Below are 22,487 nucleotides of genomic sequence, written 5' to 3' on the forward strand. Positions count from 1 at the left end.
CTGAGCAGGTGAAATTTGGAGAGAAAGAGGAGGGGAGATGGGGCTTCCCAAACCATGCAGGCACAAGCCAGAGGCTCCAACGGATCAGAGAAGGCACCATGAGAATCTAACCAGACAGATTTCCTCCTTACTGATTAATAGAAACCGACAGCTGAAAGGCATGGGTGCCCATTGGTAGAATGGATTTGGAGGTGCAAATGGAGAACACTCAGCATTTGCACCTCCAGATACCCAGGTTCTTCTATTGCCGTGTGGATGTGAACTGATCCCTCCCAGGGTACTCCAGGCTTTTGAACATTGGTCCTCAACTGGTGGGGCTGTTTGGGAAGGCTGTGGAATCTTGTGGGGTGGAAACTCCCTGTTGGAAGTGGGTGACTGAATGTGGGTTTTAAGGTTGCTAAATCCTACCTTATATGGATTAATCTTTTTGTACAACGTGAAGATGTGTCTTTGCGAAGGCACCTTCTGTTTGGCTTAATAAAAGAGCTGACTGGTTGGTAGCTAGATAGGACAAGACACAGGATGCTGGGAAGAAGAAGGGCAAAGTCTCAGATGCAGAGAGAAACAAGATGAACATGTTGTCTTGAAGGAAGGTACTGCCACGTGGCAGACGGTAGATGAGAAATATGGGTTAATTTAAGCAGTAAGAGCTGGCTGGAGATAAGCCTAAGCTATTGGACGAACAGTTATAATTAGAAGTAAGTCTCTGAATGGTTATTTGGGAGTGGCTGCCGAGACATAGAAAAACTCCACCTATACCTATTTCCTAGGTGTGGATACAATGTGACCACCCAGCCTCCTTGCTCCTGCCACCTGCCATATCTTTCCCTATGAACTCTATGCCTCTGGAAAAGTGAACCATAGTAACTTTCTCCCTTAGCATGCTTTTGTCAGGGTGTTTATTACAGCAACTGAAGCATCTCACAGTTCTTTTTTCATTTTTTTTGGTTCTATTTAAAGCCTAAAACTTATTGCAAAATCATATTCATAGATCATTTGTTATGCCCAGAGTCCAGATCCCAAAAACATCACCATGAGACCGAATCCAATGCAAAAGCAAAGAGTCTTTATTGTGAGTTAAATCAGGCCTCTTGTCTGTCTGAAGCGGAGGAGGAGGAGGAGGAGGAGGAGGAGGAGGAGGAGGAGGAGGAGGAGGAGGAGGAAAAACCCTGAGCAGTATGGGCAGGGTTTTTATAGTAGCCAAGTAAAGAGGGGAAGGCTTGGGGAATTCTAAACCTGCTTAGCCACAGATTTGGCATTGGTTGTTCCCTTTGGGGTAAGGAGTTGCCCACTCTGGTTGGCCTCTCCCAAGGTGAGGAGTCCATGGTGTCTAGGGTCAAGGAGTGGTCACACCTTAGACCAGAGGGAGCTACTTCCCTGACTAAAGTTAGGGAGAAGTCACGCCTCTAGACTATGGGGAGCTACTTCTCAGGGCTAAGGTCAGGGATTGGTTGGGTTTTCCTGCTCTGGTTTGGCTAGTTTTGTGTTTCAGTTGGTCAGGGGCAGAGATGGCTCTGATTTCAGGGCCAAACTGAGTTTCTTTCACTGGTCCTTTTTAGACTGTTGGCTCTAGTTTTAGGGTCAGAGTGTGTTTCTTTCACTGGCTCGGATTCTAGGGGCAAGTGTGTTTCTTTGGCTCAGGTTTGAGGGTCAGGGTGTTTTTCTCTGGTTCTGGGTTTAGGAATAAAATGTTTCTCTTGCTGGCTCAGCTTCCATATACTGGTGTGTTTCTTCACTGGCTCTGGGTTCAGAGTCAGTGTGCTCAGAGATTGTGGTATGGCTACAGATCTGCTGGGGCGAGGGTCTCACTTTCCCCCTCCAGAAGTAACTAGAGGACCCAATCATGGGTTCTCTCTTAGGAATATATACTGAGACCGTAGTACCATTAACTGTTCTGTGCTAATCCTTTCCCCAGCAAAAGCATGCAGCCTGTTCAGGATACAGGGTCCAAAAGTAAGTAAAAGTATTAGGATTAGCAGGGGCCCTAGCAGTGTGGAGACTAAGGTAGTTAACCACAGAGAGGCATTAAGTAGAAATTCGAACCAGTCTTGAGCCTGTTCACATTTCCTTTTTCTTTTTGCTTAGTCCCTCCCTAACTCGGGCCAGTGATTCCTTTACTACCCCGGAATGATCAGCATAAAAGCAACATTCTCCTCCTAAAGCTGCGCAGAGCCCACCTTGTTGTAAAAATGCAAGAATTAATACTCTCTTGTTTGCAGCACTACTTTAGCCAAAGAGGTTAGAGACTCCTGTAAGTCGGCAATGGGGTTTTCTAGTCTTTCTATGTCTAGGTCAATTGCAGTCCATAAATTATTGTAATATCTGCCTTGCATTGCCAAAGATGATAGATATCTCAGTTCCTGCACCTGCTAGCCCAAGGCTCAGGAGAATGCCTACCATGAGTGTGATTATAGGCTTCCTTTTTAGTGTGGTCAGATGCCCCTGTTCTCTGCTATATTTCTCTGTCTGTATGACAAATTATCTTAGGGGCCAGGCGCACTAATATGCAGAAGTCCTTAGTCTGACTTAGTACTTGCCCACGAACACAGGGGCCAGCCTGAAGGAGAGCATGCCCACCAACTGTCCTCTGAGGGTAAGGGAAACCTGGGAGGGGTGTCTGGATCATCTGGTTACACAGAGGTTTAAAGGTATCAGGTACAATCCCAGCAAAAGTCAAATCCTTTAACTAACTGTAACTTGTGCCTGGTGTCCCCCTTTGGTTGCCAGTGACACTGTCAGGACCGGTCAGATTGTGTGTAATATCCTGTTACAGCTACCCCTTCGTAGTAGGGGGGTTTAGCATCAACCAACAACCAACAAGAATGGGGAGGTCAGGTTTAGTAGCATTGATGACCTCAGTGCTTGAGGAGGCCTCAAGCAACCTCAAAAGGGGGTCTGATCCTACAAGGGCTGGAATAGGCAATGCGGTGGAGAGATGGGGTGCATCCAGGGACACGGTGACCTGATAGGGTGAGTTGACCAGGGACGATCCGGTGCTTTGTTGGGGAGAGAGGATGATGCAGGCAGAGCCAGTGTTTTCTTGGACCCTATATCTTAGGGACTCTGCCCTCCCGGGAGGATAGGAACTGTGATAATCAGATGTAGGGTGAATAGGGTTCCTAGATAGGATCTCTCATATATTGTAACGCCCCATATTCTACCTATATCCCTTGGTTTTTTTCCTTTTTTTCCTTGGTTTGTAACAGCTATTCTTACTTGGATACACAGATGTGAGATAGGCCCTGGGCAGAGGATGTTACATGGATACTGAACTCTAGGGTCAGCAGGAACACTGTTCGATTCCCATTGGAAGACGATGAGATCTGTTGTAACAGGGGACTTCCACCATGTATGTTCAGCGGACTCAACAGCCCCACTCCTTACAGAAATAATCCGCTGGGCCCCCAGATATTTTACCCTTTGATCTATGCCACCCTGGGCAGACATAAAGCTTGCCCTTCTTAGGTGGTCAGCTCCGCAGCTACCATGTGTGTTGGAATATCCAAGATCTGCAGTGCTGTAGTCAGGACTCGCTATCTCACAGAGGTCAAACAATGTCTGGGAACCATATCCCTTGTGGGGAAACGCTAGAGATTTGCTTGATCAGGTCACCATGGGGACCTGGAAGTTGCCAGGCGAAGATTAGAGGTTGATGTGGACTACTGATGGCCCTGCCTGGTGTCAGTGGGACGAGGAACAGAGCAGGCATTAATATGGCCATCGGGAGATCTGACCTTAAGTTTGAGTCTGGGGGGGGGGGTGCGTTGTCAGGGTCAGGCTTTACAGTCCAACTCCAATGAGGTCCAGTGTCATCTGGGACAGGTTCCGGTGGACCCGTCAAGTGTGGATCGGCCATGCTGGTGTGGGAGTGATGTACCCAGGTGGTGACCCCATTGACCTTGATTCAGTAGGGGTGGTCAGAATCATGACGTCGGTTCCAGTGAGGTTCTAGAGTCCTGTGTTGGTGCCTCCTGACATAGACCCAGTCCCCAGGCTGGAACTGATGTGGACTAGGTGGAGGTGCCATCTCATACACGGGTTGCAACCTCGGCCAGCCGTCTTTGAACACCGAGGCTGCTGCATTCAAGGAGGTAAGCATGAATGAACGCCACTGACCTCAGTGAGCAAGTCAGACTGCAAGTTGGGGAGGATGGAAGGGGGCTGACCAAACATAATCCCAAATGGTGTAAGCCCAAGTGTGTAAGGGGAGTGCCACACCCTATACAGGGTGAAGGGGAGGAAAGCCACCCAGTCACCGCAAGTTTCCACAATTAATTTGATGAGGGTCTCTTTTAGGATCCAACTCATATGCTCTAGTTGACCAGAACTCTGGGGCCTATCGGCACATTGCAATTTCCAATCTTCCCCAAGTGCTTTCACTGTACCTTGAGTTACCTGTGCTGCAAAGGCTGGCCCATTGTCTGGACCAATCAGAACAGGGGTGCCATACCTGGGAATGATCTCCTCTAGTAACTTCTGGACCACCATCTGGGCCGGTTCATGTCTGGTGGGAAAAGCCTCTATCTAACCTGAAAAACAAAATGTCTACAAAAACTAACAGATATCTGTAACTGTATTTTCCCTGCTTTACTTCAGTGAAGTCGGTTTCCCAATGTAACTCAGGGCGGTCTCTTCTCAGCCACACCCCAGGCTGCCCTCCAGTAGGCTTGGCATTGGTTAGCTTACAGGTCAGGCACTTAGAAGTTACCTGTTCTATCCTATCTCAAACACCTAACCTTGAGATGGGACCATCTGAGCAGTTCCTCAATTTTGGGGGGGGGGTCCAGGTGGGTGGCTTGAAGATATGTCCCAATAAGTCCATTGACATTTTGGCAGGCAGGATTAGTCTCCTTCTTCCTGTCAGTCATCATCCTTCTGCATCCTTCCGGCATTTTGGGTTGCCAGTCTGGGGTATAGGAATGAACAAAGGTTTCTTCATTTGACCCAGGCTCAAGCATTCCGTAAGAGAGAAGACTGCACTCAAGTTTTTTTTATCCCTCTTTTTATTTAGACAGAAAAGGGGAGATGATGTGGGATTCTCCTCTGTATGCTGTGAATATGTTTTATTACCATTGGTTAATAAAGAAGGTGATTTGGCCTATGGCAGGACAGAAGATAAATAGATAAGAAACTGAACTAAATGCAGGGAGAAAGAAGGTGGAGTCAGGCAGTTGACTTGTAGCAGTCCAAGAAACAAGGTGTGAGATAATGAACCATGAGCCTCATGGTAAAATATAAAATAATAGAAATGGGATAATTTAAGATGTAAGAGTTAGTTAATAAGCCTGAGCTAATGGCCAAAGGGTACATAATTAATATTAAGCCTCAGAATGGTAATTTTATAAGAAGTTTCGGGAACAGGCAGGTGGAGAAAACCCAGTCTGGGGGACCAATGCGACAGAGAATAACTGTAGCAACATCTGGCACCCAAATTTTTGGGGCTAACCCACGTGGGCCACCACCCACTTCAGGTCTGGGTGCTTTTATGCCCACCTGGGGTTAGGAGGAAAGAAGCTAAGAATGTGCCAGTGGCTCAGCACTCCAAGCCTGAGCAATTGGCCAGATCAGGTCTGCTAGGTATGCACAGGCAGGAGAGCTTGGTGAATTCCTGCCTCCGTACACAGAGACATTTCCAGGCTACATTGTATGCTGCATGACAGATTTAGCTTTTACTCAGATTAAAAGGGTTTATGTGCTGCATACTGCTTCCCAGAGTTAAGGTGGTGAGCATGGATTCTACCTGGTGGTCCCAGTGCTGGGAAAGAATGTACCTCCGCCATATTAAAAGGCCGAGAGAAATGGAGCCAGCATCCAGGGTCACTGCAGTCAAGAAGCTTACGATTTAAAAGTGGTCAGAAAAAGATTACAGATACATCGTAAAGACGGATTCAGACAAAAAAGGCCTCTGAATGGGCCACAGTATGTTTGATAAATGTGCATGGGCTTTAGACAAAGAGGATAAAAGATAGGTGGAATCATGGAATAAAAAATAATTTAAGGGTTTTAAATTGAGGTTCTTAAAGGAAAAATAGAATTAAAAAAAATCATAATGGGCATGAAAAGATGGGGAATGCACAAAGAGTCTGGATTATGTATATTATTGTGTTTTCTTTACATTTTTTGACTGCAGAGAAACATTTGATTTTGTGGGCTGCTAAGTTAAACCAACATATGTATTTTAAAGCTATCATGTGTAGACCCATATTTCTATATAGTGTGACAGTCAGGCTCTAAAGCCATAGGCCCACCTGAGGTGGTCACATAGCCTTCCAGACAGGCTGCCACTGCCCTAACAAAGGGTCAGGATGTTGTTTTGCTCCTTTCTTTGTAATTTGGAGGCAGCAAAATGTCTCTGTCAATTCTAGAACTTTGGAAGTTGGTTACAATGTACTTCCTGTTTATTTAGGTAATATTATATCCTTCTGGAGGTCTTTAATGGAGTTGAAGACTAGATAAAAGTTAATGATAACTTAGTTATCATATAATTAGTTATGATAAAAGATAATTTAGATATAACGCTTTAGACTCACAAAGATAGGAGAGATAGAGTATTTTCCTTCATTTGCCAAATGTAAATGGACTAAATATTGTAACTGTAATTCTTGCTTGATAACTGTTTTATAAATGTAATTTTACTATGTTAAAATGAAAACCTTCATTTTAAATGAAGGTTTAAATAGACAGAAAAGTGGAGATGATGTGGGCTGTCCTTCTGTATATGTGTTTCTTTTATTGATTGATGAATAAAGCTGTTTCAGCCAATGGCTTAGCAGAGTAAAGAAATCTGAACAGAGATAGAGAGAGACAGTAGTCAGAGTCAAAGAGATGCCTTGCAGCTGCAGAAGGAGAAAGATGCCAGAGCCTTACTGGTACCTCACAGCCTCGTGACAATACATTGCTTAATAGAAATGGGTTAATTTAAGACATAAGAGCTAGCTAGGAATACGCCTAAGCCATTGGCCACACAGTGTTGTGATTAATATGGTTTTGTGTGATTATTTGGATCTGAGTAGCCGGGAGAATGGAAGTGCGGTCTCTGTTTACAACCTTTCCCAGTCCTTGCTTCCTGCCTCTCAGACCCTTGCCGCTTACTCTGTACTGAATTCCTTTCTCCAAGAGGTGCCTTCTTCCCTTGATTGGGGAGTATAACCTTTGCTCCAGGGCTTGTAGTACTTTAGCTTCCTGATGGAACAATTTGTGAGTTACTGATTTTTAAACTCATGTCAGGGCTACTTCAGTTGTGTGTGTGATTGTGTGTGTGTGTGTGTGTGTGTGTGTGTGTGTGTTGGTGCCCATGTGGAAGTCTGAGGGCAATTTGTGGCGGTCAGTTCTTTTCTTCCACTGTGTGGATTTGGGGGAGTTTCTTTACACACTGAGTCATCTCCCTGGCCCAAGGCCTGGAGTTTTTAAAAGTCTTGCTTGCTTCTTACTAGTCAGTAGTCAGTACAGCCTCAGGTCAGTGAGGGGCATGAGCACCTCTCCTGGAATGTAACTTCTACTGCCTTTAACTTGATTCACTTCTGGTGGCCTGGTCGCTGTCTGTGCCACTGTGGATTAGGCGTGCTTGGATACTGCATTCCCACCCCTTTCTTCTGGAAAGACTTTTGTTTATCCTGGCTCAATTTTTTTTCCTTATCCTGGATCTTGTAGACATTAGGAGAAGCCCTTACAAAGATACTCTGGGAACTGGACTTGTAAAATGGTTACTCACAGGAAAACGCTCAATGAGCATAGACTGCTGTTGCTGTTTTTGTGTGGCTTTTTGTTTGTTTTACTCTATTTCTTAAGCTATTTGGGGTAAAGTCAAAATATTGTAGAGTAAATCTTTTTATTCTGGGCCGTGGTGGCACACGCCTTTAATCACAACTCTCGGGAGGCAAACACAGTTGGATCTCTGAGTTCAAGGCCAGCCTGGCCTACAAATTGAGTTCTAGGACAGCCAGGATTACACAGAGAAACCCTGTCTTGAAAAACAAAACTAACCAACCAAACAAAAAAACTTCTTTTCAAGTAGTTCAACTGGACTGTTCAAACACACAGTGTGAAATGGAATTTTGTCTTATGGACCATGACTTACTAGGTTGGACAATATAAACTGCGTCATGGGGGACTTTTAATGGAGATTTTCACCACAAAGAATTTGCTGTCGAGGGATTTATCCGGAAAACACAGAACTCTTCCAGCTAATGCCAGGCTGATTCGGGTGGACAGAGGAAGTGGGAAAACACTGGACACGGTCTGCTGGCTACGGGTCAAAGCAGAGGGAAGGAAACACAAGCAGAGGTTTCTGTGAAATGGGACTGACTCAGAATGAGAGAGGGATAGAACAGCTTGCCTCATCCTGGATGGGAGGAAACCTCTTCTTGGGGATCTTTCCTTTTTTTTCTAAAGATGTATTTATTTTATTTTTATGTGTGTATGTACGTGCCTACGTGTATGTACCCGCCTCCATGTATGCAGGTGTCCTGAGACACTGAAGAGGTTGTCCGATGCCCTAGAACTGGAGTTGCAGGCGATTGTGATCAGTCCCACGCGGAGAACAGAACCCCAGTCCTCTTCCTAGCTGCACTGGCTCTCAGCGCCCAGCTCTCGCTAACTCAGAGGGCCATTTCTTTTGGCTGTAACTGTTGCCTCTCCCAGGAGGCTCTACTACTAACCTGGCTCTCCCGATGCCTTTTCAGATTCAAGCACATTCCCTCTTCTCAAGAAAGAAAGAAATGGAAGGGGGAGGGACGGACCTTGAGAGGTCTGTTTTTTTTTTTTGTTTGTTTGTTTTTTGTTTTTGTTTTTTTTTAAGAATCTGTGCCAGAAATTCAATGAACTTGAGACGCCTGGCGGTGGTGGTGGTGGCGCACGCCTTTAATCCCAGCACTGGGAGACAGAGGCAGGCGGATCTCTGTGAGTTCGAGACCAGCCTGGTCTACAGAGCTAGTTCCAGGACAGGCTCCAAAACCACAGAGAAAAAAAAAATCAATTAACTTGAGATAGCTTGTACAGCTAAGGGCTGGGACCGGACTCAGGTCTGCCCTTCCCTCTTCTGGCGCCCCCTCGTGTATTAAAATGGAACTTTATTTATTTATTTATTTTTGGTGGTGGTGGTTATTTGTTTGGGGTTGCCTTGTAATTCAGTTTGTAGACCACGCTGACCTCGAACTCATAGAGAATCCACCTGCCTCTGCCTCCCGAACGCTAGGATTAAAGGCAAGCGTCATTATGCTACCCGACTTAATTCCTGAGCTGAATTCTTTAAAGTTTCCTAGATCCCACTTTTGCGGTACCACGCAATCATCTTTTCTTTCAGCTAGCTTCTCTGAAGCTGGTCCACAGCCACGTCCTGCAGGATTCTTTTTTTTTTCTTACAGAAGTAGTATTAACACCAATGAAAATAGCAAAAATATAAATACTACATATAAAAACAGTCATGTATCACTGTTATCAAGTGTTATATACTACACATAATTTACACTTCATATTTTTAGAAACATATTATTTTTATTTATTTAATTAACCTTTTTCATTTATTTTACACACCCACCACACAGTCCCTCCCTCCTCTCCTCCTGTTCCCCCCTCCCCAACTCCCATCTACCCCCTCCCCTCCACTACTCTGTCTCTGTTCAGAAAGGGGCCGGCCTCCCATGCGCTTGAACAAGGCATAGCAGGCACATCAAGTTGAGGATTCTTTTTTTTTTTTTTTTTTTTGAGCCTTTCAAAAAATGTCTATTCTCTAGCCGATTCAATACAATAAATCGACCCGCGTGAGATGTTTCAGCGGAACTTCCTTTGGGTAGCAACAGAGCTTAGCTTAGCTTATCACGTCTCTGTTTCAAAGGGGTCATTTTTCTCCCTTTCAACTTCGGCCAAATGACCCTGCCCTCCTGGCACCATACTACATTTGAAAATGTTCTATTGGCTGAGACATGCTGAGGTGAACACCACCCAGGCCAGAACAAAGACAGCCTTTCTCCCTTCTGGCAGTGTTACCACATTCCTTTCCCCTGAGTCAGAGAAGTATCTGATATTGCTTTTCCAGCATTTTTCAGATGCAAGAAAATAAAATTTGGGGGGTGGGGTGGGGAAACTTAAGACAGGGAGGGTTTCACACGGTCCAGGCTTGCTTTGAACTTGAAGTGTGCAGCTGATAATGACCTTGAACTTTCTTGCTCCTCCCACCCCCAATGCGGGAATTACAGTCAAATACCATTACACATGCCCAGAAAATAAATTTTCTAATTTTTTTAAACTAACAGAAGCGTCTAGATTAAAAATAAATAAAAATTTATTTTGGCATTGAATATTAACTTCTACCGAAAAATCTGTTTTAAATAAAATTTAAATATTGAGAAATTTTTCAATAAATTAAAATTTATCTTTGCAGAACTACTCTGTTGGGCAATCTTTTTCTTTTGTTGAGGAATAGGTACGAGAACAACTTAAAGATTTTTTTTTTAAAAATTTCACCTATCACAGACGAAGTTTCAGGTGTTCACAGCACGATAAAGAAGATGGTGGATGAGGTCTGTAATTCCACTACCTGGAGGCTGAGGCAGGAGAATGGCATGAATTCATCAACCTACTACTTGGGAGAATCTACAAAATACAAGAATACTCAAGCGCACCCATTTCACCGCTGCTGGGTGATCTTCATGCCTCTGGAGGACTCGGCTCTTTCTCGTAGGCTCGTGCGTCCCCTGGCGGTCTCCCTAGGAACTTCATCTTGCTCGCACCACCCCGGCGCGAATAAAGATTTCTTATTCAAAACGCCGGAAGTGACTACGGAGGCCGGGAGGCTCGGCGTGAAGGTTCCGCGACGGGAGGCCGCGATGAGCGACATGGTGGAGAGGACGCTCACAGCGCTGCCTGGGCTCTTCCTGCAGAACCAGCTGGGAGGGCCTGCGGCCTCCAGAGCTCCCTTCTTCTCCAGGCTGGGCGGCCTCATCCGCGGCGTCACTGCGCTCTCGTCCAAGCACGTAGGTCGGCAGGGCGGGGTGGGGTGGGCCGGGCCGGAGGCTCCGGTCAGCTAGTCGGACGAGCCCGGGCGGACTCCCCAAGCTGGAGTTTGCTGCCTGCACCGACCGCAGGGAGGCCGACTGTCTAGTCTAGTGGTCCGACGACCCTCCGCGTGTCTTCTCAGCGTCAAACCGATGTATGGGGTGCTTGGAGGATTACAGGAGCTGTCAGTCGAGTGCAAAGAGCCAGTGCGATTTTAGTCTCGGGCTATAGTCGTCTACGAAGTTTCCCTTTCTTCCCTGTTGAGTTTTAATTTAGTTCCTCCTTGGAGGCATCACGTACCGCAGCTGACAACCCTGACAGTGCTATTGTCTTTGCAGGGCTTGAGGTTCTTAGGCTAGACCAACGGCTTGGGCAAAGACGGGCTTTGAAGACGAGTAGTTACAATAGAATTAGTGAACTCCCACGGATTGCGTATGGTACTGATCCAAAGCCTTAAGGCGTGTATGTCTTAAAAACATAATATTGTGTCATAATTTCTTCAGCAGGTATTTATCAAGCCCAGATATGCGTTAAATAATGAGGAAAATAATAAAATACATTTCTTTCCAAAGATTTTGGGCTTAACCTAAGTGTAAGTAAGTTCAATGCCAGTGGAGAGAGGAGCAAGAAGAACAAGATGCCTTCAAAGGTGTAAAATGTCCCTGTGTTTTAATTGTAAGCTGGCGTGTAGCCGTGCTGTACTGGGCAGGGCCTGCTGCACATCCCACAGTCATTGGTGGTGTACTTACCATAGCTTAATGATTTTCTTTTGCTAATTTGTAGGAGTGGCCAATTTTTTTAATAGAAAAAAAGTGTATATGTATGTACTGTATGTTTGTTTGTGTGTGTGTGTAAGGGGGGCAAATTTTTTTAAATGTGTATATATATATGCACTGTGTGTGTGGTGTGTTGGTGAGGGTTCGTGTACTATATGGTAGGGGTCACAGGACAGCTGTTGTTGGTACTAACTTTCCACCTTGTTTGAGATAAGATCTCTCTTGTTTTCTTCTGTGCTTTATACTCCAAGCAGGAGGGCCAGGGAGCTTGGGGGGTGGAGGGAGTGGGGATTGCAGATCCACCTCACCACATCAGGCTTTTTATGATAGATTCTAATCCTCAGGCTAATGCAGCAAGTGCATTTACACACTGAGCCATCTACCCCTTCTCCCGAATGAAATTGTCAAGACTGGTTTTTGGCTTAGGTTGCAGTTGGAACCTGCACAGGCAACCCGATATGGTAGTGCTTCACTTGTAGGGTTTGTTTGTTTTTAGATATTTTGCTTTTAGTTTTTTGGGGTTTTTGTGTGTGTGTGTGTGTGTGTGTACATGAATGCAGATGCCCTCAGTCCAGAAGTGAGTGTCTGATGTCCTGACTCTGGAGATTTGGGCAGTTGTGACCCACCAGAGTGGGTGCTGGGAACCAAACTTGGGTCTTTGCAAGAGCAGTGTGCAGTTTTCTCTGTTGCACCATCTTTTTTGCCCTAACTTGTTGTGTGATTTAAAGATAACGTCGTTTAGCTGGGTGGTGGTGGCGCACACCTTTAATCCCAGTACTGGGGACAGAGGCAGGCCGACCTCTGTGAGTTCAAGGACAGCCTGGTCTATGCTGTTCCAGAACAGCTACCTGGAGAAACCCTGCATGTCTCAGGGGGAAAAAGATAGCATTGTATTAGCCAATAGTTGGGCCAATGTTTAAGTGCTTAATGGATTGTGTGTCATGATAGGGCACTTGTCTGTAGGAGTCAGTTTTTTCCATCATATGGGTTCCAGGGATTGAACTCGAACTCAGATCATCAGACTTGGCAGCATGCACCTTTACCCACTGAGTCATCTTGCTACCCCTATTTTGAATTTTTTTTTTAATTCTGCCAATCGTTACTAGCAAATGAATGAAATAGAGAGGAGTAGTAGGTTAACCTGGAAATAATTATTCTTTTCAAGGAGGTTCCTGTGGACCAGGAAATGTAACTTTTCTAAAGAATGATACTTCATTTTAATTGAAATGGCTATAATTGTGTTTTTCAGGAAGAAGAGAAATTGATCCAGCAGGAACTGAGCAGCCTGAAGGCGACTGTTTCTGCTCCGACTACAACACTGGTAGGCTTGCACAGTTGGGCACACTTGCCCTTGAAGCCTGGGTCCATAGAGTATGCCTTTGCAACAGTAGTCACTAAGTGGCTATCCAGTGAGCAGTCGGCTACTCCATGCTGGCCACTCCGAGACAGTTTGCACATCTTTAGATTAGGACTTGGGTGCTTGTTGTTACCATCCTTTTAATTGACATGTTCTAACTCTATCTTTATGGGGTACACTGTATCAATTCAACACAAAATGTATGCAGTGTGTATTGCTACTTAACACTTACTACATTTGAAACTTTTAGTGTGTGTATGTATGTAAGCCTGTGCTTATGTGTGCATGCCATGATGTTTGTGGAGAGAAGACCAAGGTGTAGGAGTTGGTTCTCTCTACTACCTGCGTCTATAGGTTTGACACCTGCCTGGTCTACAGAGCTAGTTCCAGAACTCCAGGACAGCCAGGGCTACACAGAGAAACCCCATCTCGGGGAAAAAAAAGAATTTTAGTTTGTAATGGCCAAATGGTTCATGAAATTATGCCTCTCAGTTCACAGTATTGAGAGTTATTTAAAAAGAGAAAAAGAGTTCTTATACAGCAGATGATTACATAGCTGTAATATAATAATGCTGTGTTCAGTTTGATTGTTTCCCTCCATTTCTTGAGGGTTTGGGGTTTTTTTTGTTTGTTTGTTTGTTTGTTGTTGTTTTTTTGAGACAGGGTTTCTCTGTAGCTTTGGTGCCTGTCCTGGAACTAGCTCTTATAGACCAGGTTGGCCTCAAATTCACAGAAATCCACCCTCCTCTGCCTCCTGAGTGCTGGGATTAAAGGTATGAGCCACCACCCAGCCTGAGATGGTTCTTTATTCTAGTCTCCAACTCCTGGGCTCACACAGTCCTGCTTCAGCCTCCTACCTAGTTCCTAAGTACTAGTATGAAAGGAATACAGCTGGCTTGCAGTTTGATATTTAAAATAGACTATTTTCATTACAGAGTATTTTACCAACTTGTATCAATTTTCTAGATTGTTTTCATTTGGTAAAATATATTCAAATCGATTTTCCCCCCTTTGGTTTTTTGAGACAGGGTTTCTCTGTACAGCTCTGGTTGTCCTGAAACATGCTCTGTAGACCAGGTTGGCCTCAAACTCTGAGATCCGCCTGCTTTGGCCTTTCGAGTGCTGGAAGTAAAAGTGTGTGCCACCACTACCCAGCTCAAATTGGTTTTAAATGCCAAAGATGATCACCATGGATGAAATTTTGTCTGCGGAACACCTCTAATGAAACTTCTCTGGCGCATAGAATTAGAACTAGCTTCAGGTAGTTTATAGTCTCATTGTCAATAAAATATTGAACTAATTTTTTTACCTTAGTAGTGTTGGTGATTGTTAGAAGCAACTTTTATTTCTATATTCTGATATTAGGCAATTCTTCATCACCAGGATAAATGACTCCCTTGTTAAATGAGTGTGGCATACAGAAAATTGAAAGCATTCATTTGTTTATGTAGTGATGGGATGTTTCGCTTTTCAGAAAATGATGAAGGAATGTATGGTGAGACTTATATATTGTGAAATGCTTGGCTATGACGCTTCCTTTGGATATATACATGCAATCAAGTTGGCCCAACAAGGAAACCTCTTGGAAAAAAGAGTGGGTATGTAAATGTTTAAGACTTCTGTTCTTACTGCTTCTCTAAGGTTAAAATGATGGCTGGTATATGTTATGTTTTTAGAGCATTGCATTACATATTTTTCTTTTTTATAGTCCTCGAGTTTTTTGTAGTCCTGTAGACCCTCACATGCACAGGCAAGTTCTCTACCACTGAGCTATATCCCAGCTCAGATTTCCAACGCTAGCCCTTTAGAACACAAAGTCTATACGTAAAATTGGATATGAGTCATTTTGGAGTTATAGGGACGATTAAAAGGTACTTGATCATGGGATAATGAGATGCTACATACATTTGTAAAATCCATTAAACTACATATAAAAGAGATGACTTTCTTGTATGTAAATTGTTCTTTAGTAACTCATACTTTAAGAAGCCTGTCTAACCCCATTAATTTAATGATCAGTCCCTCCATCTGGTCCCTCATGGTGATATCTGGCTTTTCTTACTATTGATTAATGTTTCGGCTTTCAGACTAATTCAAACTTTTTATAATCCCGATAAAGAAGTTTTTATTAGTAATTTATTTTAAAATTGATTTCTTTCAAAGCTTCTGTAACTCTGGGATTTAACTCCAGCAGGCTTTCATTGTCTTCAGAAAGCTCTTCTGTGTATCTCAGACTAGTTCTGCAAGCATTTTATTTCCTGACAGAGTTGTTCCTGTGACCACTGCGCTTAGGTACCAAGCTGTACCTTGAAAATTCTGTGTAGTGGGGGGGTTCCTTTTGTTGTTTTGTTGGGGGTTTTTGTTTTGTTTTGTTTTTTTGAGCTAGTCTGATATGGTTCAGACTGGCCTCTAATTTATCATAGAGCCATGGGTCTAGGATTATACCATCACTCCTGGCTATGTGAACCTAAGATTTTGTGCTTTCTAGATTCCCAACCCCCTGAGAGTTTTCATATGTCTGAAACTTTTCTTTTTTATGTTCATTGGTGTTTGAAACTTTGATGTGGGTTCACTTCTTTATGCTGTGAATACCATTGGTTAATAAAGAAACTGCCTTGGCCTATTGATAGGACAGAGTAGAACTAGGCAGGGTAGGGGGGGGGACTAAACTGAATGCTGGGAGAAAGAAGGTGGAGTCAGGAGAAGCCATGTAGCCCTGCCAGAGACAGACGCCAGATGAAATTTTACCCAGTAAGCTAAAGCCACATGGCAATATACAGATTAATAGAAATGGGTTAAATTAAGATGTAAGAGTTAGCCAGTAAGAAGCTGGAGCTAATATGTCAAGCAGTGATTTAATTAATACAGTTCTGTTGGTTATTTCAGGTCTGAGCAGCCGGGAACAAACAAGTGGCCTCCTACTACAGGACTTTAGCCTACTCTCTTGTTACCTGGCTGACTACTGTATTGGCATAGGCAGGAATTCTTGAAAACAACAGATAATTGAAAATACTGGGGCTGGTGGTGATGGCACATATATTTAATCCCAGCTTTTGGGAGGCGGAGGCAGGCAGATCTCGGAGTTTTAAGGTCAGCCTTATCTTAAGTAGTGAGTCCCAGGCCAGCCAGGGCTACATAGAGAGACCTTGTCTCAACAAAACAAAACAAATTAAAAAACAAAAAAAGGAAAAAAATACAGATAATTGGTGGTGTCTTAATTTGCTTTTTACTGCTGTGGTAAATCACTTGCTACATTAGTTGGGGTTCTTTAGAGGATGGATATTTATATGTGGGATTTATTGGAGTGACTTTCAGGCTGTGGTCTGACTCCTGACAGGAAGGCCAAGGATCTGGCAGTTGCTCAGCCCACAAGGCTGGATGTCTCAGCCAATCTTCAGTCTGTGCTGGAATCTGTATCATCAAAGTAATGCCTTAGCGACAGGATTGATGGACTTGCTAGTGAGAGTAAGGGCACGCAGGCAAAGAGCCAGGAGATAATGGCCCAGATTTAGGGTGGGTCTTCTCACCTAAAATGTCCCAACCCAGGGAATCCTTCACAGGAGTGCCCTGCTACTTGGGTTTTAGTTGAGTCCAGATGGTATCAGATTGACAAGATTAGCCACCACACTAACCAAAAGCAACATGGGGAAGAAAGGGCATGTTTCAGGTTACAGCTCCCAGGCCACAGTCTATCACTGAGGGAAGTCAGGGCAGGAGCTCAGGGCAGAAGCTAAAGCACAGAACATGCAGGAATTCTGCTTACTGGCTTGCTCCTCCAAGGCATGCTTACCCTCCTTTTTTATAGCACCTGCCCAGAGGTGGGCTGGGCCCCTCCACATCAATTATTAATTAAGAAAATGCCCCATAGACTTGGTTACAGGCCAGTCTGATAGAGTCATTTTCTTAGTTGAGAGTCCTCTTTCAAGTTGACAAAAAGACTAAACAAAATAGGTGGTGTGATTACTTTGAATAACTTTTGTTACATTTTAATTTTTATACTTAACATTCATTTTTTATTTCCAATTTTATTTTTGTGTCATGTACTGCTCTCTGCCTCTTGCCTATGATACAGTGTGATCAGCTGCCTCCACTGTGTCTTCTCTACACAGTGGCTAGCCCTCAGATTGGGAGCCCAAACAAACTCTTCTTTTGCTCTTTTTGTTTATTTGTTTGTTTTGAGACACAGTCTCACTTCGTAAACCTGGCTGACCTCGAGTTTATATAGGCCAGGCTGGCCTTGAACTTACAGAGATCTGCCTCCAGAGTGCTGGGATTAAAGGCGTGCCCCACCATCGCCCAGCGAATTAAGGTTTCTTTAATATGACCTTTGAACTAGTTTATTGACTTTGGTCTTGGTGACTTGGGTGAGGGTGATACCTTACCTGAAGAAGGCGTAGCTTCTGCTGTGGGTACTGCCTGGCCTAGTCAGCTTTTTCCTCCCTTTGGGGAGTAATAGCTTTTTTCCTCCGTATTGAAAAATTAGAGCTGGGTGTGCTACTCCTTTGTGGTTTTGGGACTAGAAGTTGCTGAATGATTTCTGTTGTATAGTGGACAAGGACACATAGTTCCTAGGTAATAGTAAGGATAGCTAACATTAGTATCTCTAGTGAAAGGACTGAAAGAGGAAGAAGAGTGAGGATGAGAGGTAGGTACATGGGGACTGACTCTGTCTGCGTCTGAGTCCTGGTTCCTCCATGTCATAGCTAGAGACTTTGGGATGTTAGCCTTTCTTTTGACCTCATCTCTATACTGGCATAGTAATCCTACTTACATCATAGGGTTGTTTGGAGAATTAAACGAGGCAAAGCTTGTAGTTACTGACACATAGTAAAAAGTCTCCAGAAACTCCGTCAAGTGCATGGGTCCCGTGTTCATCGTGTTTGTCATGATGTCAGTGCATTCATTCCTCTGCCCTAAAACAGTTTTGAAACAGAATGATCATTGGACAGTGAGTCCATCTAGTGTGCCGGCCAGTGAACTGTTACTCAACACTGTCTTCAGATTGAGAAAGTAAGGTGTGAGTAACAGGATTATAGATAATAAATCATCAGTGACTTGATGCTAACTTAATAACTAGGTTTTTGAATAATTGCGTTTGGCTCTAAGAGAGAATATTTTGATTGATCATGTGGAGATTTTCACTAGATCTCTGACATTCATGGGGCTATAATTTGGTATCTATCTTGTAGAATCTGTGATTCTGAATGTGCAGGACGAAGGACACCTGAAATCATCTTAGAGAAGTTTGTTAACCCTGTATTTACACTTTGTTTTTATATTACCTGTAACTGATATGCTTCACACTTGGATTTATTTATGGGCTTTAACTTACTAGGAAAGGAATTTTGGGGGATACTTAGTAATGAAAACTTTTTCTTCATTTTTTAATAGGTTATTTGGCTGTTTCTTTATTTCTACATGAAAGTCATGAACTTTTGCTTCTTCTTGTGAATACAGTGGTAAAGGTACCGTATCATATTGTATGCTGGTTAATATGAAGTCTTATTTCTGCTCTCATGTGACTATGTAGTCATAGTTACTTAAATAATTTGAAAGTGTAGGTTTACTTATGGAATTGTCTTAGATAACTTTTAAAGGCTTATTTTTTAAATTATATGTGGATGTAAGGGCAGAGGCCTGTGGGGGTCAGAAGAAGGCATCAGATCCCTTGAAGCAAGAGTTACAGGCAGTTGTGAGATGCCTGGCCTAGGCACTGAGATTTAAACTCCAGTCCTCAAAGGAACTACCATTGAGCCACATCTAGAAGGGGTTTTTGTTATTTTATTTTTTAGATTCTGGTTGGTTTGGAACTCACTATGTAGACCAGGCTGGTGCCAAACTCACAGAGATCTGCCTGCTTCTGCCTACCAAGGGCTGGGATTAAAGGCGTGCGCCACCATCGCCCGGCGAGCATATACTTTTTATTGTATAAATTCTAAAGCTCCATTTATGTTAACTAGAAAAGTTTGTGAAGTTGTTTTATTAATTTGGAAAAATTAGAGTGCTATAACAAAGGAGACTCTTCTGGCCTGTAGCCAGTCAGCAGCATTTGACTATTACGGAAAATGAAATCAGTGTGTGTGTGTGTGTGTGGGGGGGGGGGGGGGGGGGGGGGGTGGGGGGGGTATCTTGTAGGTTCTGAGGCAAGTGTGAATGTATAAATTGCTTATAAAGAGAGGAGATTACTAAGCAAGCAGGATTGTTGTGATGTTTGGTTTGTGCAGACTGTCTTCTTTCGTGCTTATGGCAGGACCTGCAGAGCACTAACCTGGTAGAAGTATGTATGGCCCTTACTGTTGTCAGCCAGATTTTCCCTCGAGAAATGATTCCAGCTGTTCTTCCATTAATAGAAGACAAACTTCAGCATTCTAAGTAAGTAAATTATTTTGACATAGTTTTCTTGACTTTTTTTTCAAAACAAAAATTTACTTAAGTGTATATTTTATTTATTTTTTCACAATTCCATACATCGGTACAATGTATCTTGATCATATCCACTTCTAATTCCCCAAGCCCTCCCAACACAACCTCTTCACCTTTATGTCCTTTTCCCCTCCTTCTAATAATACTGACAATAACAGCAGCCAACGGAGTCCAGTTAGTGCTGCCCATGCATGCATGGGTGTTGAACCATCCACCAACACATAAGCAACTTGACAGTGGCCCTGTCCCCAGCAGTCGCCAACTGCCAGTAGGTTCTCAACTAAGGCTGGAACCTTTTGAGTGTCTCTACTGTTCATTCTGTAGGTGACCAGAGCTGCAGTGAGATCCTGAAGACAATGGTCATGTCTTTTTTATACTTTGCTGCATTAGAATAAATAATTAACTTGGTAGCCCAGTTTGCCTTATTTATATTTCATTTTTTACCCTTAGGGAGATTATACGAAGAAAAGCAGTTCTGGCATTATACAAATTTTATGTCATTGCCCCTAATCAAGTACAACATATCCATACTAAATTTCGGAAAGCACTTTGTGACAGAGATGTTGGTGTCATGGCTGCCTCTTTGCATATATACCTTAGGATGATTAAGGTAAGTTGGTAATTTTAGTATGTGCTCAGTTGTTACCAACTATCACTATGGAATTTGAAGAAAATGCAGATATTTCAATAAAATGATTAATACTTTATACCATTATCAGGCTAGAGAGTTGGCCCATGGGTAAGAATGCTTGTGCACAAGCAGGAGGGTCTGAGACCAGATCCTAGCACACATGTAAAAGCTGGGCATGGCCATCCATGTGTGCCTGTAGCCCTACTGCTGTGATCTGTGTGTACCTGTAGTCCTAGTGCTGTGATCCATGTGTGCCTGTAGTCCTAGTGCTATGATCCATGTGTGCCTGTAGCCCTAGTGCTGTGATCCATGTGTGCCTGTAGCCCTAATGCTGTGATCCATGTGTGCCTGTAGTCCTAGTGCTATGATCCATGTGTGCCTGTAGCCCTAGTGCTGTGATCCATGTGTGCCTGTAGCCCTAGTGCTGTGATCCATGTGTGCCTGTAGTCCTAGTGCTATGATCCATGTGTGCCTGTAGTCCTAGTGCTGTGATCCATGTGTGCCTGTAGCCCTAGTGCTATGATCCATGTGTGCCTGTAGCCCTAGTGTCGTGATCCATGTGTGCCTGTAGTCCTAGTGCTGTGATCCATGTGTGTGCCTGTAGCCCTAGTGCCGTGATCCATGTGTGCCTGTAGTCCTAGTGCTGTGATCCATGTGTGTGCCTGTAGTCCTAGTGTCGTGATCCATGTGTGTGCCTGTAGCCCTAGTGCTGAGGGAGGCAGAGACAAAAGGGGTCTAGGGCCTCCTGGCTGACAGTCTTGTTCTAGGTGCAGTGAGAAACGCTGCCTCAAGAGAATAAGGCAAAGGGTGATAGAACAGGAGTCCCAGAATCCTCCTCTGGGCTCTGCATGTGCATAGGCACACACTCTTGTACACACATGTGCAGATATCTACCATACTCACACACATAAATATATTTTATGCTGCTATTTACTTCTAAATGTAACTTTTATAAATTGCTAATAATATGAATTTTATGCAAGAAAGATTGGAAGTTCCAATCCACACTGATCCAGCTTTAGAGGACAGCTGACTGTGAGGTGCCCAACCGCAATAGTTACATCTACAACACAACTCCTACACCCTGGAGAAGAATGGAAAGATTGTAAGATCCAGAAGGTCAGGGCATATGCTGTGAGATAGTATCTTCTACAATGTGAGAGGGAGCTACACACATGATCCCAACAATGTGGTCGCCTAAACAAAGCCTGAACAATGATACCAGGTGACATCCCATTGTGGATGGGGGAAATCTCACAAGGTCACACCCCTTGATGAAGAGCTATAGGCAGTTAATGGCTACAGAGAGTTGGTCTTCTCCAAGGATGAGCCCCTAATAAACTATCTAATACCAGGTGGTTATCTTAAACACATACACATATTAGCAACACTCAGTGGACTCAGCAGGTTGTGTGTGTGTGTGTGTGTGTGTGTGTGAGTGTGTGTGTGTGTGTGTGTGAGAGAGAGAGAGAGAGAGAGAGAGAATAATAATTAAAAAAAGGTCATGAATTTGAGAGAGAAGTGGAGGAGGGACATGAGAGGATTGGTAGGATAAGAGGGAGGAATGAACACAATGTAAATACAGTATTGATGTATGAAATTATAAAATGTGTGTATACATGTGTATATATGGATATAAAAGAATAATGCTGGCCACATAGCACATTTGAGGTCAGAAAAGAAAGATAAGAAAAGACATTAACAGATTTTTTTTTTTAACGTAGGAAAATTCCTCTGGCTATAAAGATCTGACTGAGAGTTTTGTGACAATTTTGAAGCAAGTGGTGGGAGGAAAGCTCCCAGTTGAGTTTAGTTACCACAGTGTGCCAGCGCCGTGGTTACAGATCCAGCTCTTGAGAATACTGGGACTGCTGGGAAAGGATGATCAAAGGTAGGCTCTCCAGGTCACACCGTGACCACACCTCATCATAGCCTGTGCTTGCTCACGGAGAAGTTTCGTGAAAAACCAAAATTCCTAGCACTTACCGGCTTATGGTGGTAAATAAACCAGTGTAAGAGCAGAGTCCTTCAGGTTGCTGGGGCATTCCTAGCTTACCCACATTTTCCCCTTGTGGAGCATAGCTGCTTGAGCATTAGCATAGAGGGTGAACGGTAATATTTCACCCGTGTGAGTCATGTGCTATCTGCTGCAGCTGCTCCACTCTGTTGTCATAGAGCTAAACAACCGTAGACAGCACATTTAATATGTTCCAGGAAAGGGTTTTATAAACACTAAAGCCTAAATTTCAGATGGACTGTACATTTCTTTTGTTTTTTTTTAGCACATAAAAACTATTCACATTTACAG

General features: G+C 43.6%; 1 protein-coding gene across 2 annotated transcripts in view; it reads left to right on the forward strand.

Annotated features, from left to right (window-relative positions):
• The first annotated feature begins 10,791 nt into the window (after positions 1-10,791).
• Positions 10,792-22,487, forward strand: part of Ap4e1 (adaptor related protein complex 4 subunit epsilon 1) — a 52,596-nt gene continuing 40,900 nt past the window's right edge. The window contains exons 1-7 of one of the 2 annotated variants that reach the window (XM_041678952.1): positions 10,792-10,970; positions 13,018-13,089; positions 14,600-14,723; positions 18,517-18,590; positions 19,376-19,497; positions 19,999-20,158; positions 21,904-22,070. In XM_041678952.1, the coding sequence (XP_041534886.1) occupies positions 10,824-10,970; positions 13,018-13,089; positions 14,600-14,723; positions 18,517-18,590; positions 19,376-19,497; positions 19,999-20,158; positions 21,904-22,070 (866 nt within the window). In that variant the 5' untranslated portion in view covers positions 10,792-10,823. Of the gene's footprint in view, positions 10,971-13,017; positions 13,090-14,599; positions 14,724-18,516; positions 18,591-19,349; positions 19,498-19,998; positions 20,159-21,903; positions 22,071-22,487 lie in introns of those variants that run through there. The other variant, XM_041678953.1, reaches the window with a different exon arrangement.

The sequence above is a fragment of the Microtus oregoni genome, unplaced genomic scaffold, assembly GCF_018167655.1.
Source record: "Microtus oregoni isolate MIOR12 unplaced genomic scaffold, Mior012 000031F_ref0000149, whole genome shotgun sequence".
Lineage (NCBI taxonomy): Eukaryota > Metazoa > Chordata > Mammalia > Rodentia > Cricetidae > Microtus > Microtus oregoni.